This window comes from Chlamydotis macqueenii, chromosome 23, assembly GCF_036417535.1.
Source record: "Chlamydotis macqueenii isolate bChlMac1 chromosome 23, bChlMac1.mat, whole genome shotgun sequence".
In the NCBI taxonomy this organism is placed as follows: domain Eukaryota; kingdom Metazoa; phylum Chordata; class Aves; order Otidiformes; family Otididae; genus Chlamydotis; species Chlamydotis macqueenii.
Genome location: NC_141578.1, coordinates 5,383,205 through 5,406,106, shown reverse-complemented (window position 1 = coordinate 5,406,106; position 22,902 = coordinate 5,383,205). Strand labels below are relative to the sequence as shown.

Genomic DNA, 22,902 nt, shown 5'->3' with positions numbered 1-22,902 from the left:
AAAAAAGGAGCTTGACGCTCGTAGCTGGAGGAAAGGCACTTCCCAGGCTGGCTTCAAGGTCTGACAAGTTTGTCAAACATCCCAACTTCAGGTCAGGATCTCACCCGCTCTCAGGCACGGCAGGAACGCGCGGAGCTGCCATCCTGTTTGAGCTCCTCAGCTCGCACTGAGAGCGGACGAGGAAAGCTTCGCGTGACCCCCTAGTTAAAAGAAATGACTGCTTTTTCATCATTAGTATAAGGTAAAGCAAGCTGATGATTCATCCCACGCAATACAAACATTTTCATCTTCACTAATTTTACTTTCTCTTACGGTTCCGTTTCTGACAGCCCCACACTTTAATTTGCGCCCCTGGCATGCCTACAGTAGGAGAGCAACGAAATGAGGTTGAGGATGGCAGCAAAGTTCCTCGTTATTATTTTTCATTCTGAAGAGCTCACAGTGTTCTTGCTCTGCCCAGATGAGGCCAGCAGCCCTCACCGGCCAGGGTCCCGCTCTGCCCGTGAGGCTGTGGGGAGGCAGAGGGGCTGGGGAGAGCGGGGAAGGGAGACAGACCTGCTCTACCGGGACGGACAACCAGCATGGGTCTGCTTAGGGACACGGGTTTCCCAAAAATGTGCAACAGAAAAAAACCACTCAACAAAAAACCCCAACACCCTGGTTTTGTCCAGCTTTGCCCAACCAAGCTATTCCACCACTAGCTGGGGGTCTCAAGCCCAGAAGCCAGGTCAGTCCTTGCAGTGAGGGGTTCTCCTGCCTGGGCCGATGGGGAACGTGGTTGTGACTCAAGGGTGACGTCGCAATGCTACCAAAGAGGAGGGGGCTGGCTGGACCCTTGCGTGAGGCTCCCCTGTGTCTTGTGCCAGGTGTAGGAACCCATCTTCAAACCAAGGCATCACAGCTGCCCTGGCTGCCTGGGTCCTGTCTGAAAGCTCTCACAGGAACCAAGCTCCCAACCCAGCAGAAGACCTTCCGCAGACCTGACCCCAGGCAGCCACCGGGCTCCTTCCTAAAGCAGGCAGAGGTGCCTGGGACCACGACCAGGAGCCCACCCTTGGGATGGCCGTTGTGCAATGGCAATGTGTAATCAGGAGGTGACCCCTCAGAGCCGTGGCAGAGCTGGGATGGGCACTGGAGAAGTGCCCTGCTCTCACGTGGGCTGGTGCTTACCTGCCAGGGTTTTTGGATGCTATTCCTTTAAGGCACAACAGGTGGAAATGCAGGGCGAGAGGGACCAGGAGTATTTAAAACAGCCTGGCACTGCCAGAGCCCAGTGTCCGGCTGCAGGAGGGAGGCAGGACACTGGCAGGAGGTCCTGGGCTCCAGCACCGCGACACCCACAAAACGAGGAGCGGCCAGTCCGAGAGGAAACACAAGAGGTACAAAAACAGCCTGCAGAAGTAACTTGGAGAGTAAGTAATGCTTCTTCATTGTCTTTCTGAAGCGCGAAATCTTTTGTACTGCCGCTCTGAGATGGGACGGAGACGAATACCAGAGGTGAGAACTTTCCAGGGCTGCTCCTCGCACACGCGTGCAGGGGAGCAGCAGCGAGAGGTGTGCAGGGCTTGCTGGTGGGGAGCCCGATTTCTTTTGAAAGAGGATCAGAAGCATAGGATCAGGCTTATGAAGTTTATGTTTTCTTCTCTGCAGTAGATTTTTAATCTTTCCTCTCTGGAAAAAAAAAAAGTCTAACTGTCATTCCAATATTTGCATTAAGTTTTAACACAGAAAACAACAAATCTTAGTAAATATTACTGCAGTAATCTGAACCGTTGCAACTCAGTCTACGGTCATTGCGATCTCCTGAATCACAAAATGGAGATCATAACAGGGATGTGGATTTGGGAATTTAAGAAGATAGTCGGTGCAGTTATGTCCTAAACAAGCTCTGAAAAAGCTGCCAGGTTTGTACTTTTGAAAAGTAGGTAAATAGATACCGAAGCATAAGTGAACGAGATGTACACGGAGCCCTAAAGCTGAAACAAGAGAAAGCTGGCAGAGTCCTTGCACATTCATACAAACAGCGAAGGGGTGGGTTTCTGCACAGCCAAATTCTTTCAGTGCAAAGGAAACCTCCACATAGGATTTACATACGTTTTGTCTGAAGTAGAGAAATAGCACCTCCTAATCACACCTGCTAAGGGTACGTGGACGGGCGCTATCCATCCATCCATCGCTCGAGCCTCACCGTGCAGGCTGTGGTGCTCCCGGGTGACAGCAAGCGCCTGCTCCCTGCGACAGGAGCGGCGTTAAACTGGAATAACAGTTTAATAGTGCTCGAGTTGGTTTCACTTTCCAGCCCAAGAGACGAGAAACAAAAAGTAAGAAACAAACGAACCACGATGCTTTTATCTGAAAAGCAACAAGTTGGTGCATGGGGTATCCAACACCCTAAAGGACCATAACGTTCAGACACAAATGAGTGTAAGTCGCAGCTTAAAGGAACATAAAGTTAGGCCAGCACACACTCTTAGCAGGAATTTCAGTCATTGCCATGAGGGCTGTCTGGTTGTTCGTTTTCATTTCTTTTCCAAAATACATTGATCATATAGGACAGTGTTTAACTGGCACTTACAAACCCTCTTAGCTAGAAGGGTCACAAGTACTGCAGAAATTCCTAAAATCTACCGATTTCTTAGTAAATCCTAATAAACCTCAAGAAGATCTGCCAGGCTCTTTCTGCTCACTGCATCACAAAAGCAGCACCTCCTGTTTATTCGTTCTATACTGTAAGGGAGGTGTCTGTTTGGAACATGAAATATTGCTTTTCTGCATGTGTCTAGGTCAGCTTGACCTTTCATCTTAAAGCTGATTGCTCATCCATAACTCCATGAAAACGGAGTGGATTGGTGGCTATTCCCCATCCCACCACAGCAAATAAAACTCACAGTAAGGCCACCTACGCAGTGATCGTGATAGGCAGCGTAAAGGCGTAGACAGCCTGGGTCCTGTGCAGCAAGAAGTCCCTTGCTGTGCCCTTCTTCTAGGAAGCACAAGTCTCCAGCAGCTCTGTAAATCGCCCCTAACGCTTTGGGCCAGCGCTGCTCAGCACTGCCTACGCCTACAACAATTAATATCTGTGCAGCTTATTCATGGTGTTAGCAGGTCTTGCTTTAAAAGGATTTGAGGGGGAAAAAAAAATTACTCCATTCTGTAACTTATTATTTCTCATATATTTGAGTAACAATAAGCAGGAGGACTCCCAGGCTAGAATTACAAATGTGGTGACTAAATCGTCATGTTGATGCCACAGCACGTCCTTGACACTGGTCGTTGGTGAGAGCAATAGTTAATAGCTAATGGGTTGGACTGTGCTGGTCCCTGGCAAGGTGCATTAGGAGCACACCGGTTTTTCAGAGCTCAACATCGCAACTGAGTCAGCAGAATTTGGGAACTGAACTCTGGTTTGCTTGGGTATGCGTAACTCAGGGGTCAGGTCCCGATCTCTTTCAAATCATTGTAAATCTGGAGCTGTTGCTCCCTAGGACTGAGAGAGTCACAGAAGCATCATGGAGACCCAGAAACGTCTTGTAGTGAACAAACTTAGGAGAGCTCACCTGGTCAGGGAGCACTTTCTGCTGGAAACCTGAAGCACGCTATTTCAAAATTTAGGCATACAGCAGTGCTATAGAGGAAGGTCATGTTCGCAGCTGAAGCCAATCCCATGGTGTTTTCGGCACTGGGGCATCCAGGGAAGCATCCACACACAGTAAACTGGGAAACCCAGCCCAGAGAGGTCTCAGACCAGAGCTACTGCTGACCAGCCTCCCACTGCCCTGCAACCACGAGCTGCTTTCTATGGATGGAGATAAAGCCGTGTCCATATAAGCAAGGGAGACCAACTGTGGGGTTTGAGGGGGGGGGTCTAACCTTCTCAGAACTTTGTACACAGCTTTGGAATTTCTTTGTCACTCAGTGGAGGCGTGATGCAGCAAGGTTTAGGAAGATGGCAAGGTACCAGATCAAAACAGACAGCATTATCCATTCTCAAGACGATACTAAGACAACAAAGGCATTTAGCTGTCCTGAGTTGGAAAGTAAGCAGAAAGGTTGTAAAGCACCCTGTAATTTTCCCTTTTGCATGGCTTTTCTCACCAAACCCACGTTGCGGCACATCTGTGTCTCGCTTGGCACTGACCAGCCAAGCCCCTTGGCGCAGGGCGTGCACGCACCAAGCTCTAGTGCTCTTGGGGAAGGAACACAACAAAATCCAAATTATGGAAACTTGTTACAAGTTGCAATGAGTTTTCACCTGTGGTTGGTGAAGGTATAGGCATACAGTTGGGTTTTGTTAATGCTGGAACACTTCCCAGGTTTCTCACGCACTCACATGCCCTCACAGTTGCCCTCGGTGGGTTTTCCACCAGCCCTTCCCAAGCTCACGGTCACAAACACAGCAACTCAAGCTGAGCGTGGAAATGGGTGGCTAGGAGAGACTCCATGCCACTTACCTGGTAATGGATGCATCTTCTGCTTTAAAGCAGATTACAGCTAAATGTTTGATTTGTTAGTCTTCATCTTGCGATGAACCTGTTTCGTACAACATCATTCTTTGAAATCCTGTTGCATTATGCACACAAACACAGCAGCGCAAACAGCCAGAGAGCATGGGGCCGCCATGGCTGAGCGTCCCAGACAAGACACCATCGCCCTGATCCTGGGGACACTGGTGTCCAAAGCCCTGGGACAAGAGTGGAAAGCTCATGCACTAACGCACAAACTCCCGTCTCCAGAGTTCAGCTGTAATACTGGTTTTGTGCTTTAAGCCTTCAGAACTTGTTACGTTGGGACAGGTAGGAGAAGGAAGCCAGCAGTTTTGGTGATGCAAAGAAAAGGAGTACAGCCCCAGTCCACAGCTGATAACAATCCAGAGAGGACCACTGCTGCAACAGGGAATCAGGGGTTTATGCCAGGAGGGGACATGGCCCTTCGGCTGCAGGAGGAACTTTGCAAACGCGTGCGTTCCTGCAGCCGAAAGCTTTCCCCATGGCTGCTGCTTTGCGTTTACACGGCATTTCCCTCTGGTTTCAAGCCTCTTCCGTAACCCCCTGCAAACCTTTGCTGTCCCATCTCCTCTCTCCTTCCAAACCCCCTCTAACCACAGAACCAGGAACACAAATCCCTTGCACAGCCACTTACTTGCACTCCCTTTCACGAGAGCTCAGCAGCCTTTTCTCTTCCCTGGAGCTCTGAGGTTGGAGCCTCGTGCTGTCACTAGAGACAGCAAATCCAGCAGCAAGTGGTCTTGGAAAGCAAGAGAGAACGAGAGCTCTTCTACCAACAGCTTGACGAAATTCTCCTCCAGCATCTCAAACAGCACTTGCTCATTGCGGAGTGGCCGCCAAAGCTGGTTTGCCCCATTCCTCTGGGCTAGAAGTGTGACTCTCCAAGCACAACACGGCGCCGGTGGCAGAGAGGGGCTTTCCAGCCGCCCAGCTCAGCGGATCGGCATGGAGGCGCAGCACAGATTTTTACGTAACCCGTGGCTGTGCTTGCTCAGACTTGCTGTACGTGGGAGTTTTCCCCATTCATTCGGTGAGCAGGGAAGGTTTTAACAACACTGGAGAGAACAGGGCTAGGGGCGACTCAGAGCTGCAGAAGTTGGTCATGCAAGCACGCAGGAACTGTTCTCGTGTAGGCACAAGTGCACGCTTGTGTCCTCAGAGATGGAGATGCAAAAATTCTTTCCTGCTCTAACATGCATATGAAGACCCTGATGCCACCACTCTTGCACACATCTCTGGACACAGCTATATAGAGATCTTAGTAACCCTTCCCTACCTCACAAAACATGGTTGCCAACAGGTTCCAGTACTGGCCCAGGTTGCCCAGAGAGGTGGTGGATGCCCCATCCCTGGAAACATTCAAGGCCAGGTTGGATGAGGCTCTGAGCAACCTGATCTGGTTGGAGATGTCCCTGCTCCTGGCAGGGGGGTTGGACTGGGTGGGCTTTGAAGGTCCCTTCCAACCCAAACCATTCCATGATTTTATGTTGTTGGTAACCCTGAAGTAGCCAATTGCTTTGGGAAGGAATCAGACAAACAGATTACTCAAATTTTGCCAAGAAGGGGAAAGCTGAACTGGGATTCTGCTTGCACTGCAGAGCGAGGCGTGGAGGGCAGCGAGGTGACCATCAGCCAGAGAAACTGCTGTTAGCAAGGGGCAAATATCAAGGTCTTTTTTGTGCCATGGTGTTTGCTTTCTGCAGAATGTTATGTTTGTCTTGCTGGCTACTTTTGGGATGTGTATGAAAGAGCATTTTTTCATGCTTGGTGAGTTAATTATTAGCCACGGACAAGTGGCCACTGAGTAATTAGAAATCACAATACAAGGAAGAAAGCACAACAGAACACCTTTCATCTTCACACGGAAATAAAAGCCTTTTTCTTTTACCGGGAATTACCCTTAATAAAATTGTGTCACTTGATGCCCTGAAATCAAATTTGTCTGATTGTTTAGAAAGACTTTCCTTGGCACCTATCACCTTCTCTAGAACTTGGCGTACGCAGGTAGATCAACAGCCATGCTCAAGAAACCACATTCCCACCGCTGCACCGTGCGGTGTCCAACAGCACGCTCAGGCCAAAGAAAACAGCGAATTAAGAGCCTTGGCTTCCTCTGAGCCATCACTCAATCTAAAACAAGAGGAAGGTACAGAAATATTCATCCTGAAAATTATGGACAGTTTTCAAGAGACACGCAGTTTGGTCTGGCGTTCCTCAACAGCCGTAATTCCGAGTCCCGGCCAGGGGTTAATTTTGGAGCAGTAGGTTTGTTGGATATACAGGTGGGGCAGTGCTTTATTGGTTCAAGTCTGATCCTTGGAAGGGCGGGGTTGAGGGGTAAAGCCCTAAATCTCACTATCTTTACTAGCAGCTGGGGAAAATAAAAATGGTAGAGGCGAAAGTATTACCCTTTTGTTCTTTTGTGTGTCCTTGAAGAGATCAGAGAAACAGAGAGCATAAATAAAGGCTTCAGACAAGACCTCTGCTCTACAACATAAGGCAAGAAGTTTGGACATGAGGAAGAAATTTGAACAATGAGGGTGGCAAGACACTGGCACAAATTGCCCAGAGTAGTTGTAGATGCCCCATCATTGGAAGCGTTCAAGGTCAGGTTGGATGGGACTTAAAGAGGCAACCTAGTGAAAGATGTCCCCGCTCCTGGCCAGGAGGGCTGGACTAGATGATCTTCAAAGGATCTTTCCAAACCAAACCATTCTGTGAGAGCAGGTTTTCCTAAGGAGCGGTTTTGGCACTCAGGCTCATAAGAGAACAAACTTTCCTTTCACTGCGCGAACAACACTGAAAGAAAATACGACCCCAGCTATTAAACTATTGGAAGCAGCATTATCTCTGGCGACGGTCAAGTGAGGAGCTGAGCTCCAGGGTGCCACCCGACTCTCATGCCTGCCAGGGCTCAGCACCTTTTGGACCGTTTTTGGACTTCAGCCTTGTGATGGGCTGTTCCGGTTTACAGATGTAAAACCAGGTACCGTTTCTGATTTTGAATCAAGTCTCTTCTGGTTTGGCCAAAATCGCTTTTTCTGCTGTGCACACAGAAGTGATTAAATGCTGTGTTTCTCTCTTGCTCAAGTAGCCACAACCCTCATATCCTCCAGGCATGAGGATTATTGATGACTTGATCGGTTAACGTGATCATTTTGCAAGTGTGATTTTTCACCCACTTCCGTGCCTTTTCCAGGGAATGCAAGAAAAATGACTTTACTAGCGTTCATCTTTCTGCTCGTCTTCCTCCCCGATGAATCTGCAAGCAGCAGACACCTCCCCAAGTCAGCAAGTAAGTGGAACCAGTTTGGGGCACAGCAGTTTACAGGTGGCCTAAGAGCAGAGGTGGCATTACGGAACAGGGTTCAGGGAGTGTCTCTACCACATCAGTGCCCATCACTGCCACGGGACCCTTCAGACCACACGGTGCTGGGTCCACCCTTGCCCCGGTACACCCAATCTGCTCTGCGGTCCCATCGGGTTGTGCAGCAGAGCTGAGGTTTACAGCCAAGGTGTTTTCCCTTTGCAGTCTCAAGCCCTGTGTTCGGACCACGGCAGGTATACGGTCTGCTCGATGGGTCAGTTACCGTGAAATGCTTCTACCCGCCCACCCGCGTGAACAAACACGACAGAAAGTATTGGTGCAAGCAGTCGGCCTCGAGATGCATGACCATTGTCTCCACCAGTGGCTACACTGCTCCGGGCTACCAAGGCAGAGCCTTCATCACCGACTACCCTGAGGCAGAAAACTTCCAGATTAACATCTCCAAGCTCACGATGGCAGAGGCGGGCACCTACCAGTGCGGTGTTGGTGTCAATGGCAGAGGGCTCTCCCACAAAGTCAGTCTGGATGTTTCTGAAGGTAACCAGAGTCTTGGGGTTCCTTGAAGTATTATTTTCTTTTGCTTTTTTCCTCCTTTTTTAATAAGGCTCCACAGATAGTCGGTCCAGGGTCTAAGAGCTCAAGATGCTCCATGCTTTCAGGAAACAGCATTTTTCATTTTCCCCTGTGCTTTTACAGAATGGATTTTTTGGCCAAAAATCTGGCATAAAAATCAGATTAAATGAACCTCATCTTAACATCACCAACATTGCTTAGAAGCTGCTGACATCTCTCAGCCACTAAAGGTTGGGGAGATGCAGTCAGAGGGCAGGACTGCCCCCCAACCCACGGCTGAGGCTCTGCACAAGCCCATGGTGTGCAGGACGGCACCGCGCTGCTGAGCAGGGCCCAGGGTGCAGAGCACGGTGCAAACTCGTGGCACAGCCCCTGGCAAGGCGGCTCTGGGAAAAACGTCACTACAGAGCAGTGTAGAGACCTCACTCCTTAAATGCCCGACAGGCACAGGACACGGCTGGGCAGATCGTGCTCTGACCGAGAGAGGCACATGGTCATATAATATAGTGAGGCACAGAGAAACCCTACGCTGAAAAAAAAGCCCTCAGAGCTACAGGGGAGTCAAGCACAGTTACGGACAGAGCAGGGAGAGGCTGACTGGTGTCTCTGTGTGCACAGGTCCACACGTCCCTGAGGGAGCAGAGCTCTTCTACGTGAAGCTGCACAGCACTTTGACCATACCCTGCAGCTTCGGGAACGACACCGTGAGCATGAGGAAATTCCTGTGCAAGATGGAGAAAGCCGGCTGCCGTAACATCATCAGCAGTTACGGGGAAGTCGATGAGAACTACACGGGGCGAGTTCTGCTGAGCAACACGGAGCCGCCAGGCTCCTTCAGCATCATGATCACTCAGATGGACTGGGAAGACTCCGGCTTGTACCTCTGCGGGGTCGGCTTCTACGGGGAGGACGGAGAAACAAAGGAACTGGATGTGCATGTCTATGAGCGTGAGTAAGCTATTCCCAGTGGATTTTCCCTTCACCTCTGCTTCTCTTCAGAAGCATCCCTAGCAGTGTCACTTTATTTAACAAGAACTTCAATTTCCCATTGCAGAGTGCTCTTATCCTGTCCCCTCATCTAGATACTACTTTACTCGTTTAGCTATCTGGGACACACTAAACCATCACGAATAAAGCTTGTATCAAGGCTTAACCTTCCCAGCAGTGGCTAGCTATCTTCCTCAGCCTGGCTAGCCCAAAACTCCGGAAGGCAAATTCTGCCTACCAGTCTGAGACAAGCATACTATCTCTTGAAGTCCTAATTCCTTAAGTCTCAAAACAACAGATGTAGAAAGGAGTAGGCCTGCCCTTCCCCTAGCAAAGGGAGCAAACTTTGAGCTGTCAGTAGACAAAGACAGCCACCACCCAGTGAATTTGGGAAAAGGAAAGGCCTGACTGACTCAATTCCCAGCAGGGCCAGGACAGTCTCCTGGCACCTGGCCCCCTGAGCTTTGCCTAGCCTTGCTTTAGCCAAAACAGCTTTGTACAATCTATAATATTTATTCTCTTGGGAGAGTGCCACATGGGCAAGACTTAGATGTGTAGAGCCTCTCATTTCGTTTTTATCTCCAGCGACAACTGTTCCTCAAGGCCAGCCCACAATATTTGGAGTAAAAGGAAGTTCAGCAACTTTTGAGTGCCACTACGAGCCTCTAAAACGACTCTCAGTCAAGTACTTGTGCAAGTGGAGAAAGAATGGGTGTTCTCAGATCATAGACAACTCTGGGTACGTGTGGGACTTGTACGAGGGAAGAGTGGCCGTGTACAGCAGCCCGGATAACAGTACGATGACCGTCATCCTGAACCAGCTGACGGACAGTGACAAGGGCTATTACTGGTGCATGACAGACGACAACAGGGAGCAGCAATCGTCAACCGAGCTGAAGATCATAGACGGTACGAGCTCACGTGTTGGCAGTTCTCTGCCTGCTCAGTAGGTGTGAACCAACTTCCTAAGCATCCAAAGAAGCAGATCTGGCTTTTTGGGGGGAGATCTGAGGTCCAACTCTGAAGTTATCTCATAAGGTGAAGCATTGTGCCAATCCTGCTCCCCCCCACCTCCGCCCCCAGTAGCTTTAAAATGGAAAAATAAGGTTTCAGTTTTATGGGAAAGCATTCACAAAAGTCTCTCGTGCAGGTATTTCTTAAGCCTTGCAAAAAAACAACCCCAGCTTTCTCTCAGAGATGTATATACAGCATCCTTACCATTAATTTAGCAATCTAAGTTGCACATTCCCTCAAAGATACATCTCCAGGTTCACCACCTCTAGCAGCACCATGACCTGTTGTCTGCCATTCCCACCACCAAAACCACTAACATCAGCCTTGACGTTCTGTTTGCCCTCACAGGAGAACCTGGACTAAAGGGAAAGAAGAGAGTGGAGGCAGAAGTGGGCTCACGGGTCGATCTAACATGTTTTTACCCATGCAAATACTACTCCTACCAGAAGTACTGGTGCAAGTGGAGCAGCACCAGCTGCAACCCGCTGCCTTCCTCTGACCTAGCGCAGCCGGGGCCGGATGTCATCTGTGACACTGACAACAAGACCGTTGTCCTGAGCTTTGACTCGGTGGAAAAGACAGATGAAGGGTGGTACTGGTGCGGAGTGAAGCGCGACGGCGTCTTCGGAGAAACCATGGCGGTGTATCTGCAGGTGACTGGAGGTGAGGTCCAAGGCAAAGGCAGGCTGGGGCTTTCCTGCTCCTCGGGGCTGTGATTCAGGCTGCCTTCTGCTGAGAGAAAAGTCCTCTCCTTATCCACTAGGTTGCAGCACCTCAAAACAGAAGTGCTCTCATCCAGGCAGCCTCCCAGGAGGTGCTAAGAGCAGCCTGATTTTACACAACTTGTCATAGATCTTTTCACCCACTCGCTGGTTTCTGCTTCCATAAAAAAAAAAAAATCACCAGCCTAAAAATCACTTCCTTCCACATCATTTTTACTTTTTAACCCTGCTCTTACTAATTACTGCTATTATAATTTGTAGCATCACTTCGTTTGAGCACCATCTGACACCTGGCAGGTGAAAGGCTGCATGGAGTTCAGAGACACATCTTGCTCCAGGGAGCTTATCAGGAAAATAGAAGGGAGAAGAAAAGGAAGGGCTGTCACCAACTCCCCTGGGGCAGCAAGGGGCTTAGTCTCAGCTTTGGGGCAGTATTTTGTTTTTCTTGGGAAGGAATAATGTTAGAAGCAGGGCAGAAAGAAGCATAGCAGTGGATATCCCACACACAGCCATCCTAAGTGGATCACGATCAAAGTGAAAACGGAGAGAAACAGCCTCATTTCCCTGCCTTTGGCAGGCAAAGAGCTAGAAATAAAAGCAAACCAAGTAATAAAAATTTCTTCAGGAAATATTAGAGGCAGAACATAGAAATGCAAGACTTTTGAAAAGTACATAGGCAGAGAGAGCCTACTTGGGATTTTTGCAATAAATTATCTGCATTCCAAATAATACTGAAGATCTCCAAACCCCATTTTAAAGAGCCTCTCATATAGGGCCCAGACCCACTGCAGTCCCATGTGCACCAAACGCGCCCAAACCAGCTTTTGTGTCCCCGTCTCCGCGCTGCGGCTCGCACAACTGACCACCCTTCTCCCCTGGGATCGCAGGAAGCGGAGCTGACCGCAGCCTGGAGCTCCTGGACGTTGACGCCCCCAGCCACGCCGAGCCCCCCAGCCACGCCGAGCCCCCCAGCCACGCCGAGCCCCCCAGCCACGCCGAGCCCCCCAGCCACGCCGAGCCCCCCAGCCACGCCGAGCCCCCCAGCCACGCCGAGCCCCCCAGCCACGCCGAGCCCGGCTTTGTGCCCCAAGGAAGAGCCCACAGCAATGCCGGTGTGCAGAGCACAGCCTCGGAAAGGTCAGTTCTCTCCAAGCCTCCATCATTTATAATTTTTGTGAGGTTGATATTAACCCAGTGTTAGCACAGTGCTTGCACACTCTGTGTGCAGTTTAACACAACAAAAATCTTGTCCCTAAAGTACTCAGCTCAAAACATCAGAGGAAAAGAAACAAAAAAAAAAAGTACAGCAAAAGGCACAAGGTCTTGAAATTAATCTCTAGCTCAAGAAACACAGTCCCAGAAGGGATTAATTAGAGATTCAAGGTGCAGAAAACCTAATTGAAAATACTTCCATCAAGATTAGAGATCTTCCCTTCACACATTTATAGCCACGCTGCTGATGAGGCTGTTTTGGCACAAGCTGTGTCCCACATCTTTATTTACCCCCGTGATGTGCTGGGATCCAGTTCATCAATTGAATTGCATCGTGCTCACTCAGATTTACCATCCTCTATAGATTTCAAACCGCTGGACATTCACACACGTTATTCAGCCTTGAATAATTTTTTTAAAAAATGCATCTCACAGCTTAGTGATGTATCTTTCCCTCTCCTCCAGCTCGGATCAAAGCCGCAGCCCCAATACACTTGCTTTGGTCCTAGGCCCCGTTGGTGCCGTGCTCCTGGTCCTCGTGGTGGCTTTCGCCGTTTTCAAATACAGGCGGTCATCGAGATCTGGTGAGTCCCTGCCTTTTCTATTCTCTCAAGAAAAACCAGCAAAATTAAGATGGAGGCATGCACACTGCCATCTCTGCTGGGCTGAGCTGCTCCCAGTACCACCCCGTGGGATGGGGACAAAAGGAACCCAGCCCCTGCCACCAGCCCCATCCACACACCCAACGCACGGGGTGCCAGGGCTGAGATGGAGACCAGCCCTCCGCAGGCTTTACGCTGCTCGGGGTCTGCTGGCACACGGGTGGTTGGGAGGCCGACGCGCTCACACCGGCTCTGAGCCGGCGCTCAGGGTCTTTATCTCCCCCCTCTTCCCAGACCTGGTGTCCGTCGGGAGCTACAGGACAAACATCAGCATGTCGGACTTCGAAAGCGTGAAGGAGTACGCTGCGAGCAATAGCGCCTGCGCGAAGGAGACCCAGGAGACTCAGATAGGAGGGGACGGTAGGTCACGGGCTGGTGGGCTCTCGCCAGCCCTGGGGTAAGGGACGCTGGTGAGGGGGTTGCAGAAAACCTTACAAAACCACAGAAATACCTGCCCACCGACAGCCCACCCATACCAACACCTCCTTGTCTCTCCCTGCAGAGTTCATCACCACCACGGCCACCCCAGAAAGCGCTGCTGAGATAAAGAAGGCAAAAAGGGTAAGAGAAGGCAGGAGAGAGCCCACTGACCTGGAGACACTGCCACAGCCCCCAGCCTCTGCCAAAAGAGCTGCCTTCTCCCAGGAGCCTTATTTATACCCAGGTGCTTTCCATCTTACCTGGGCCTGGCCAGCTGCTGGAGATCAGCATTTGTGAGGGGACCTTAACCCTTTCCTGACCCCACGTTTTAGCAGAGGCAATAACAGCAGTCGCCTTACTTCAGACAGTACACCAAGCCAGCCCCAGGTAGCACCATAAGTGTTGGAGCTGGGTTATTACCATAAATCATAGAACCATAGAATCGTTAGGGATGGAGGGGACCTTCAAAGCCCTCCCAGTCCAACCCCCCAGCCAGGAGCAGGGACATCTCCAACCAGATCAGGTTGCTCAGAGCCCCGGCCAACCTGGCCTGGAATGTTTCCAGGGATGGGGCATCCACCGCCTCTCTGGGCAAACTGGGATGGTATGCCACCACCCTCAGCATAACAAATTTTTTCCTTATGTCCAGTCTGACTCTACCTCCCTCTATTTTAAACCTTTACCCCTCATCCTGTCCCACCAGGCCCTGCTGAAGAGTCTCTCCCCATCTTTCCTATCAGCCCCCTTGGGGCACTGGGAGCCGCTCTCAGGTCTCCCCGGAGCCTCCTCTTCTCCGGGCTGAACAGCCCCAGCTCTCTCAGCCTGTGTACCATCCCAAAAAGCTCACGCCCCTGCGGTGCTGCCCACGTTAACGCTGTCCCTTCCCCTGCTGCATGCACCTGTCCGTCCCCGGCCACCTAACGCTGTCCTCCTGTCCTTCCCCAGAGCTCCAAGGAGGATGCTGACCTCGCCTACTCCGCCTTCCTCCTCACCTCCAGCAGTATCGCGCAGGGCGGCGCCGAGGGGGACAGCGCTGCCCCGAACGTGTCCCCCCCGAACCGGGACAGCCAGATCTGAAGGCGAGCGACCGAGAGGTGTCAGCGACTGAGACCAGCTCAGCCTCAAGGATCAGAGCTGGACACCAGCAAGCAGCATTGTTTATTGATATCACAATTTGCTATAGCTTGACCTTTTTTTTTTGCTTAAATTTAGCTTTGGGTGGTGATTTAGGAGGAATCGTTTGAGGCCAAACAGGGCGGCTGGGCTGGAGGCGCAGGTCTGAACGAGCAGGTCGGGCTGGGACATGGCAGGAGCTTGAGTGGCTTAGGCCACTGACAGCCCCAGCCCTACCAGTGCCTTTCCAGCATGGTGGGCTCTCAAAAAAAAAAAAAAAAAAAAAAAAAAATCTCATTTTCTTTTAAAAGCAGCTGGAAAACCCTCTAGAATGATGACTCTCGCTTTTGATTCCTTTCAGCTTTCTCCTCCCAAGGGCAGTACCTGCAGACCAGACGTGGTCTGAAGTGTTTGCATTCACGAGCAATAAAGTACACCACTGGCTTTCAGCAGACCAGGGGGACTCACGTCCGTGGGAGGGCACGGGGAGAGGGCACCCAAAGGATGCACCGGGGGGGGCTGTCTCCTCCCCTTACCGCAGCATCACACCTGCTGCTGCAAACGGCACAGGACAGCAGAAGAAATCCACGATTAATGGAGATAAGCAGGAAATGTTTTGAGTCATCTCACGTACATTTTCATCAACAGCAGGAAGTGATCACAAAATGACATTAATTAGTACGATAACTTGTTGGCAGCCTGTGTAGCTGGTTAGGCACTAGGCACTGGTGCTCCCTGGCACTGTATTTGCACAGCACAGACCAAATTCCCTGCTGAACCACCAACCTCCCATTTCCGACCCGGAGTCGGAACAACTGAGCCCAATCCACGCCACCCCGCTGAGGGGTGCGTTCAGAACCCACCCTTTGCTGAATAAACCTGAGCCACATGTCTCTCAGCAGTTTCCCTGGCTGGCTTCGTGTTCATCCAAGCAGAAACGAGGATGACTGTAATTAAACGCTGTCTCTTGGTCTTATTTTCGAGAGCGGGTGACTGAACAGAGAAAAGCAGTTTATTGACGCGTGGATTTCCCAACAGCGGCACGGCTCTGCTGTCTGTCAGTTAGACGCGGGTGCAGAAAGCTGAACACCCCGCAGATAAAGCAATGTAGGAAGCGGCAACGATGAAGAAGTCGTGATAAAGCAGAGACGCGATTTCCCCCCAACACCAGGAACGCGATGGGCTGGTGCCCGCCTGGCTAAGAGAGCGGCTGCGGAGGCGTCCGATGGGTCAGAGCTGTTCAGGAGAGGAGTGGAAACCGCATGGATAAACTCACATTCCTGAGCCTGTGGTGGTCGTGTGCAGCTCTGATAGCAAGCCAGAAAATACGAAGAACGAGGAGTGGTACCTCGGCTAGGGTCTGACCTGATGGTCTTGCAGTCACACCGTAGTCTATTTCCATTTTAGTAAAATATTAGTGACACATTAAAATGAAAACTGTACGGTAGCTCAGCAAGGCTCCAGGTGATGTCTGTTTGCGTCAGCCCACAAACACTAAGTTCCCATCAAGGATAAAAACCAAATTATTCCTGAATCATGGAGCTCCCCGCAATAAGAGCCGAGATGAGCGCACCTCACGGTGAGCAGGGGGGCAGCAGCTCCGGCCAGATTTGTGTTTCTCCTCCCAGCCCTGCGTTTGTGTTTGCAGGGCTGCTCTCGCATCCACGTTACAAGAGTCATCACCTCACTGACAGCAGGGCTAGGACCTCACCTGCCTCACCTCCCCGCGCGGTGGGAAGGGGCTCGGATATCGGAAAAGGTGAGGAGGGGCCGGGACAGGTCTGCACCTGCCCAGACTTGCTGGAAGTGAAGGAATTATTCTGGTGCAATAGCAGCAGCGCATGCTGTGAAAGTGTCCCCAGGGGTGAGCAGTCACGAAGCTGCGGGAGAGCGCTACGGTGTGGAAATTTCTGAAAGGAGAAAAACCCCTTTCACTCTCCCTTTGCAAATCTGCTTCCTCTTCTACCTGCCCGCCGGCATCCTCTTCTCAGCTCCACTCCTCCCGCGCTGCGCCGGGAGCAGCGGGAATGAGGGAAATTCCTGGGAAAGGTGCAGAGGGTGAGAACCGTGGGTGGGCTGAGCACCCTGCCAGCCGGCTTTGCCTCCACCTTCAGCCTTGGCCGCTGCCTGCCCGGAGCTCCGGCCCCTTCCCACCGCTGGCGCTTCCATCAGCGCCTCCTTTCCAAAGGGCCATGCCCCGGGCTGCTGTGGTGCGTGGGAGAGTGTAAACTTTGACATGAAAGCAGTAAAACATGCGTGGATTGAAGCACGCGACCCTCCACATGGGATAAAAAAATCAATGAAATCTGATAAATAATAATAATTGTGACGGTGTAAGCTGAGGATGTGGAATAAACCCCACACTTCTCCCTCAGGCTGTGGTCCAGAGCCCACCACGATCAACGGACAGGTCCACAGGGACCTCACCAAGCAGCCCCATCTCCTTCACCAGGCTGTTTGCCAAACGTGCCGACTGATTTCCTTCAATCAGTGACGAGCTCTGGTAGCCCATTACATCACCGCTTCATTTCCAATCTTTTTTCTTTAACAGAGAATCATGGTACGTGTAAGATACCTGTCATTCTTTAATGGTTGATTTCAAGGGTGTCGGTGTTGAAGGATCGGCTTTCGAGAACTCTGACAGAGCTTGGAGGGATGTATCCAACCGTTCATGCCCTGGCACCAGCACAAGTGAAAGGCACGCTGGAAAAAGCCATGAGAAAGCGAATTAAGAGAATCAGAGCCCTGAGAGGCTTTCCTTTGGCACAAGCAAGTATTTCAGGAAGGATTGTGAGCAATCCTTTAAAAGTGAATCACCAAATCCCGCTCGGCGTGAAGCGCGTGCCCATGCTGGCGAGCTCACCCAGCCAGGCCACCAGCCAGGCCTTTTTGTGGGGGGGGGGGGTCAGAGCTGGTCGGGAGAGAGGGAGTGGGGTCTCTCCCTCCTCCTCAGCTCTTCATTCCTGGTGAACGGCACAGTGCCCACTGGACTGACACAAGGATCTGGTGATGCCTGTGTGCTGCTGGAGGTCCTGCCCAGGGTCCTCCTGTGAGGGGGATGAAACCAAAGCAGTAACTAGGTTCTGCTTGAGGACACGGGAACTTTATTCCGTAATAGCAAAATTCTGTTAAAGGGCTTCTTCTGCAGCTGTCCTTGTGTTATGGGAAAGCCTTCCTCATGTCACCGCTGTAGCATCGTTAGAAATGGCCCAAGACCTCCATCCATCCCAGCTCCTGACCTTCCCCTTCCCACCGGCAGGAAGAGGTGCTGGGCTGTCCCATGGGAACAGAGGTGCTGAGAAGAGGCTTGTGCAAGCCTGAAGGATTCAAACCTAGAAACCCTACTATCCAACCCTACCGGCAAGAAGAGCTGCTCAGAGCCAGGGGAGAGCATGCAGCACCCTGGTCGTGCTCCCACCACAGGATTTTTTGGTACACCTTGCTCAAATTAGCAGCTTGTGCTAATGAGCAGCAGTTACCTGGGCCCTGACACCACGAGTGTGTAACACCTCCTGGCTTCTTGGAGAGATGACCTGGGTGGTCTTGGCTCATTGACTAACACATTAGTCCTCTCCCATGGTCAGATACTGCAGCGATATGTGGGGAAACACAGTGGGAAAGGGATTTGGAGCATGCAGAACCAGTGGGTACCAGCAATGTGTGTGCAAACACGTGCGGCTAAAAGAGCCCAAAAAGGATGAAAACAGGCCAGAGCGATACGTCACACACAGTAAAAACGTTCTTGTGGACAAGCTGGGGTGACTTAGGATCACTCAGGTCTAAACTCTGGTCTCTCTGGCATGCCAGGAACGGTGCATCGCCTCTAGGATGCTAGCATGACCAGGAGTGACGACATCTGCTACGAAAGGCCACCACAGTGAATTCTGAAAGTTTCACCAACAAGAAACATGAAATTCCTCCGAATTTTAACAAACAGACTGAGCACAGTTTCAAGTGGGCTTTATTTACAGTAATTGCAACAGATTTCCACAAAACTACTGAGTGTCAGTAAATTAGACAATGCATACAAGAACCTTCTCCTATTCAGCAATCACTTATCTTGCATTAAAAGTTTTCTTTTCCTGATAAGGCAGAAAATATCATCTCAAAAGGCAACACGGATTTCTGAGGCCTGCCATACCTGCTAGGACCTGTTCTTGGATGCATTTTTCACCCTGCGCCCCTTGTTTCAGCCAGAGCAGTCAGCCGCAGCACCCCGAGCCCTGATTTATGATCACCGCTCTGCAGCCAGGGTGGTTCCAGCAGGCGCTCAGCGCTCAGGATTATACATTCCCTATACAAAAAGTTATAATTTAAACAATGCTTTTATTAAATTATCACAGCTTATGTCTGCTAGCAAGAGAAACCCTTCTAGGTTTTCCCTTGGAGAGCATACTTTGGTAGAAGTCAGCGAAGCGAGCACGATGCTGGTTTATCAAACTCCGTATTTCCGTGTTAATTAATGCAAGACCCCGCTGATGCTGGCTGGTGAAACCCTCAGGGTTTGACCAAACACAGCTACAACCAGTGAGAACTGCACTGGTACAGTACGCTATCGTCGCGTTCGCTGCTGGGGTGTGCAACGTCCCAGCAGCTTCGTTAGCGGGCCATTAATGCCTTCTGCTCCCTAATGAGATTTCTCCATCCAGTCCAGCAGGATGTTCAGCTCACCCAGCGATTTAAACGCTGCAGATGTGACATTCAGCTGAAACGATATAAAGGAACAGGTTGTAAGCAAAGACAGCGAGTGCAGCCCAAGGTAAAGAGGATCTGAACATCTGCGTTAAGTACTAGGCAGTCATCCACTCACCCCTTCGTAGTTTGCAAGTATTTGCTGAAATTTCTCGGTGGCTTCCTGTCCACACATGCATTTATTTTGCTCATGCTAGAAAAATAAGATAGAATTCATTAGTTTAATGGGTTAATTTTTAAAAATAAGAGATCAGTTTCTAATTACACTGGAAATTACTGCATAGACAGAGACCTTGTTAAACTCTGGAAAAGGCTGCAGGTTGTTAAATGAGACTTCAGCAAAGAGGAGAGTTTACTTCGATAGACAGAGAGACAGGATAAACATCGTTCTTGAGAACTAACGTGGGAGTTGGTTGATGAGTGGCAAGTATAAAAATTTCTCAGCAGACATACTCACTCTTCACGTCATGCCTCTTTGCATTCTTGTTACAAAATCATTATTAATGATTTTGTAACTTTATAAAACGTTTAAGTTTATCTATATACCAAATACTAAACTGTAGCAGTACTCACAACTTACACACTGCTCGAGTTTTCTCTTCAAGCTGAGGAAGGAGTTGGCTATGCTGCTGATTTTTCGGTTGACGAATGAATTCTCAGTCTTGCAGTGTTTGAAGACTTTGTCCACATAGAAGTTGAAGAGGTGATGGGTGATGCAGCATCTATCTGAAGACTTATGGAATAAATTTCATTTTCAAAATGTCTTCCAAAGTGCTTTAAACCCGTGATCACCAGCCTTTCTGTCCCCCTCCAGAACAAACCGTCTCTAACATCAAGCACAGTAGCCAAGCACAGCAGGATGTTTGGACTCGTATAAAGCTTTTTGGTGATGCTCGATGTAAATTGACAGTATATGTAGGAAATTATTTTAGGCTGGTTTGCCAGGAGATCCATCCTCAGCAAGTCTCATCGAGTCAAGAAAATAATTAGCTGGTTTTGTAGCTGGGTATTAGAGGCTGAGACCTGAAGCATGAGAGCACCACAAAATTCGTATTTATAACATATTTCACCCCCCAAGATCACATTCATCTGCTTTTGGAGTCTGTAATTGCTTTCCGCCCAAATCCTGATGCACCTCTCCGTGCTTCCACTGACCGCGGCAGTGGGGAGCCCCAGCTAAAGCTCCTGTAGCTGGGGCATCACATGCAACAGCATCAAAAAATCTCTGCCCACCGTTTCTGGAAAGACAGTCAGGGCGAAAGCCGGGTGCAGGAACCGGCAGTGGGACACCCACCTCTTTTCGCATACGTGCTCCGCATCACTTCATCCTCCCTGACCTGCGCTGTCTGCCAGCGTCTGTGTTTTGCAGGAACTTAGAAGAAGTCATGGTACTGCTCAGCTTCCCCAAGCACCCCGAGCAGGTACACCTCATGGGCGGGGTTAGGATGCTAGCTGGGCAAAATTATTCCAAGGAAAACCAGAGCCACAGTAGGGATGCCTACCTTAACCTTGTGCAGGGAGTGCGGGTGCGACAAGATGCTCAGGGTCCTGACGGGGTCTCTGGCTTGCTGCGCAGGAGAAAACAGAGATGGTGGTGGCTGAGCTGGCTCCCAAGGGGCTTCGGAAGCCACCGGCTAAGGAGCTTCCCCAGCTCCACGGGAGCCCGGAGCAATACTCACGATGTCGGCTTTAATGGCGGTGAAGCCAGACCTGATCTCAGTCACACTCATCGGAACCCTGCAGGCTCCCAAGCGGAAGATTTTGTTCCCGGCTGCGGGGATCAAATTCAACCAGCACGACACGGAGAAGAGGCAGAGGAACAAGTGGGATCCCTTCATGCTGCTGCGTGGCCGGCTGCCCAGGAGACCTGTCCAAGGAAGACAATATTGCCTCGCTGTCTATCCTAAATAACAAAATTATGATGCCTATGAAAATATATATATTTTATACAGCAATTATACATACACAGGTGCATTAAGAAAATCCCTGCTGACTAGTATCTCTTATCTATTTCTTTTTTACTCCCCATGTGCAAGAGAAAAAAAATCAAATAAGCCCAAATATTTAACAGATCCTATAAGAATTTAATACAGTAATTAACATAATATTTAAGATCCCAAAAGAAGTAAAAAATAAAGACAAAAATTAAATAAAATACCAGTAAAGGATTGCATGTAAACAGACAAAGTTATTCTGAAAAATGCTCATCAGAAAAATAAGTACATACAAATTAAATTTTTTTAAGTCTGCTGACTCGGAAGCAGCAGGGGGTATCTGTGACTAAAAGCAGCAGATCCCAAAGTCCGGTTACAAAAGAAAGTGCTTTCCCTCAGGAACAGCGTGCTTCAAATGCAAGCTTTATTAGCCCTGAAAATTAAGGTTATAGATTTAAAAAAAAAAACTTTTTGAGAGATATATTACAGGAATACAAGGAAATGCGCACAAGCACTCAGAGCAAAAGGACGAACTGAGTATTTTACCTTGTTCTTTGATGTGGGTTCACCTGTCTCGCTGACGTCTGACCTGAAGAGCTCCGAAGAAAGCATTTTTATCCAGGTATTGGGAGGAAATAACTCTTGGATTAACTTTTGGGATTTTTCCTGCTTTTCCCAGCATCTATTTCCCTTTTGTAATTTACCGAATTAATGAGCCAGTGAAAGGGACCAACTCTCTCACCCACAGGCGTTTCCCTACCCTACGGAGGCGGGAAATCCTGGCATTGCCGTATCATTTGTCATCGGGAAGAAGGATGTGACCAAAAGGAGGGACCATCATGGATGGGAGTCACATCCCCAAAACGCCAAGCTGAGAGGCTCCCCTCGGCACAGGGCCATGCTGCCAAGCCCCTCCTGGAGAGGGGCCTTTCCCGGCTCATCCCGGAGGCATCGGGATGTGGGAAGCCGAGTGGCATCATCTCTGGGATACCAGTAGTGCAAACCCCACAGGGTGGGAAGGTTTTTGGCAGTAGGACATGGCGCGCTTATAAAAGTAGCATGACTCAAGGTTGGTAAAACCTTTCTCCATCTCTGTCCTGGCACACAGGGCCTTCACCCATCAGGCATGGTGGACCCTGCTCTCTGGCTTGCTCCTCAGCTGGGTGGACAATTATCTCCATCAGCACGTCCCTCGTATTTGGAGACCGGAGATGCTCAGGTATGAGGGAGTGGGGCTTTGGGATGACACAGCTCCCACCACAGTGCCTGAAGAAGTCACTTGGTTTTTGGGAGCATGGGCGACTTAGGTGATCATGATGCACAGTCCAAAGCTATCACCTTGCAGAAGGACAGAAATTTCACTCAAACCTTTAGAAGTCCAGCAGCAGCAGGGAAGTTTTACCCGCCAGCAAAGACTTTGACCGCAAAGCCTACGATTACGTGCCTCAGGCACTAGTTGCTGAGCAAAACTGGTGCAGCCAAGGTCCTCGAGCAGACCAGGCACGTTCTCATACCAATGTTTCAGATCCAGACTGGCCCCAGGGAACCAGCGTTTGCCGGCTGGGACACATGAACTGGTGGAAAACCGAGGCCGGTTCACCACGCTGCTGGCTCTGAGGGTAGCTTGGCTGTTTCTGTAACCCATCTGGAGATAGCTAAGCTCAGCCTACAAACAAAAATGTGCACTTAAAAAAAAACTTCTGTGCCCAGGAAGGAAGGTCAAACTGACTTAAGGAGCAT

The 22,902-nt window shown here is 50.1% G+C and overlaps 2 protein-coding genes across 2 annotated transcripts; one reads left to right on the top strand and one right to left on the bottom strand.

The window, feature by feature from the left end:
- Positions 1–1,279: 1,279 nt before the first annotated feature.
- Positions 1,280–15,434, top strand: LOC104484523 (polymeric immunoglobulin receptor-like). Its single transcript, XM_086765667.1, has 11 exons — positions 1,280–1,412; positions 7,705–7,800; positions 8,038–8,370; positions 9,025–9,354; positions 9,979–10,302; positions 10,756–11,070; positions 12,017–12,266; positions 12,807–12,925; positions 13,238–13,363; positions 13,506–13,564; positions 14,369–15,434. Exons 2-11 carry the CDS (start codon positions 7,719–7,721, stop codon positions 14,498–14,500), a joined length of 2,070 nt encoding a protein of 689 aa, XP_086621793.1. The 5' UTR covers positions 1,280–1,412; positions 7,705–7,718; the 3' UTR covers positions 14,501–15,434.
- A 3,644-nt stretch (positions 15,435–19,078) lies between these two features.
- LOC104478925 (interleukin-20) lies at positions 19,079–21,066 on the bottom strand. Its single transcript, XM_010119428.2, has 5 exons — positions 20,908–21,066; positions 20,731–20,796; positions 19,809–19,961; positions 19,347–19,421; positions 19,079–19,241 (listed from the first exon to the last, which is right to left on the bottom strand). The coding sequence occupies exons 1-5, from the start codon at positions 21,064–21,066 to the stop codon at positions 19,164–19,166; spliced, it is 531 nt and encodes a 176-aa protein (XP_010117730.1). The 3' UTR covers positions 19,079–19,163.
- Positions 21,067–22,902: the final 1,836 nt, after the last annotated feature.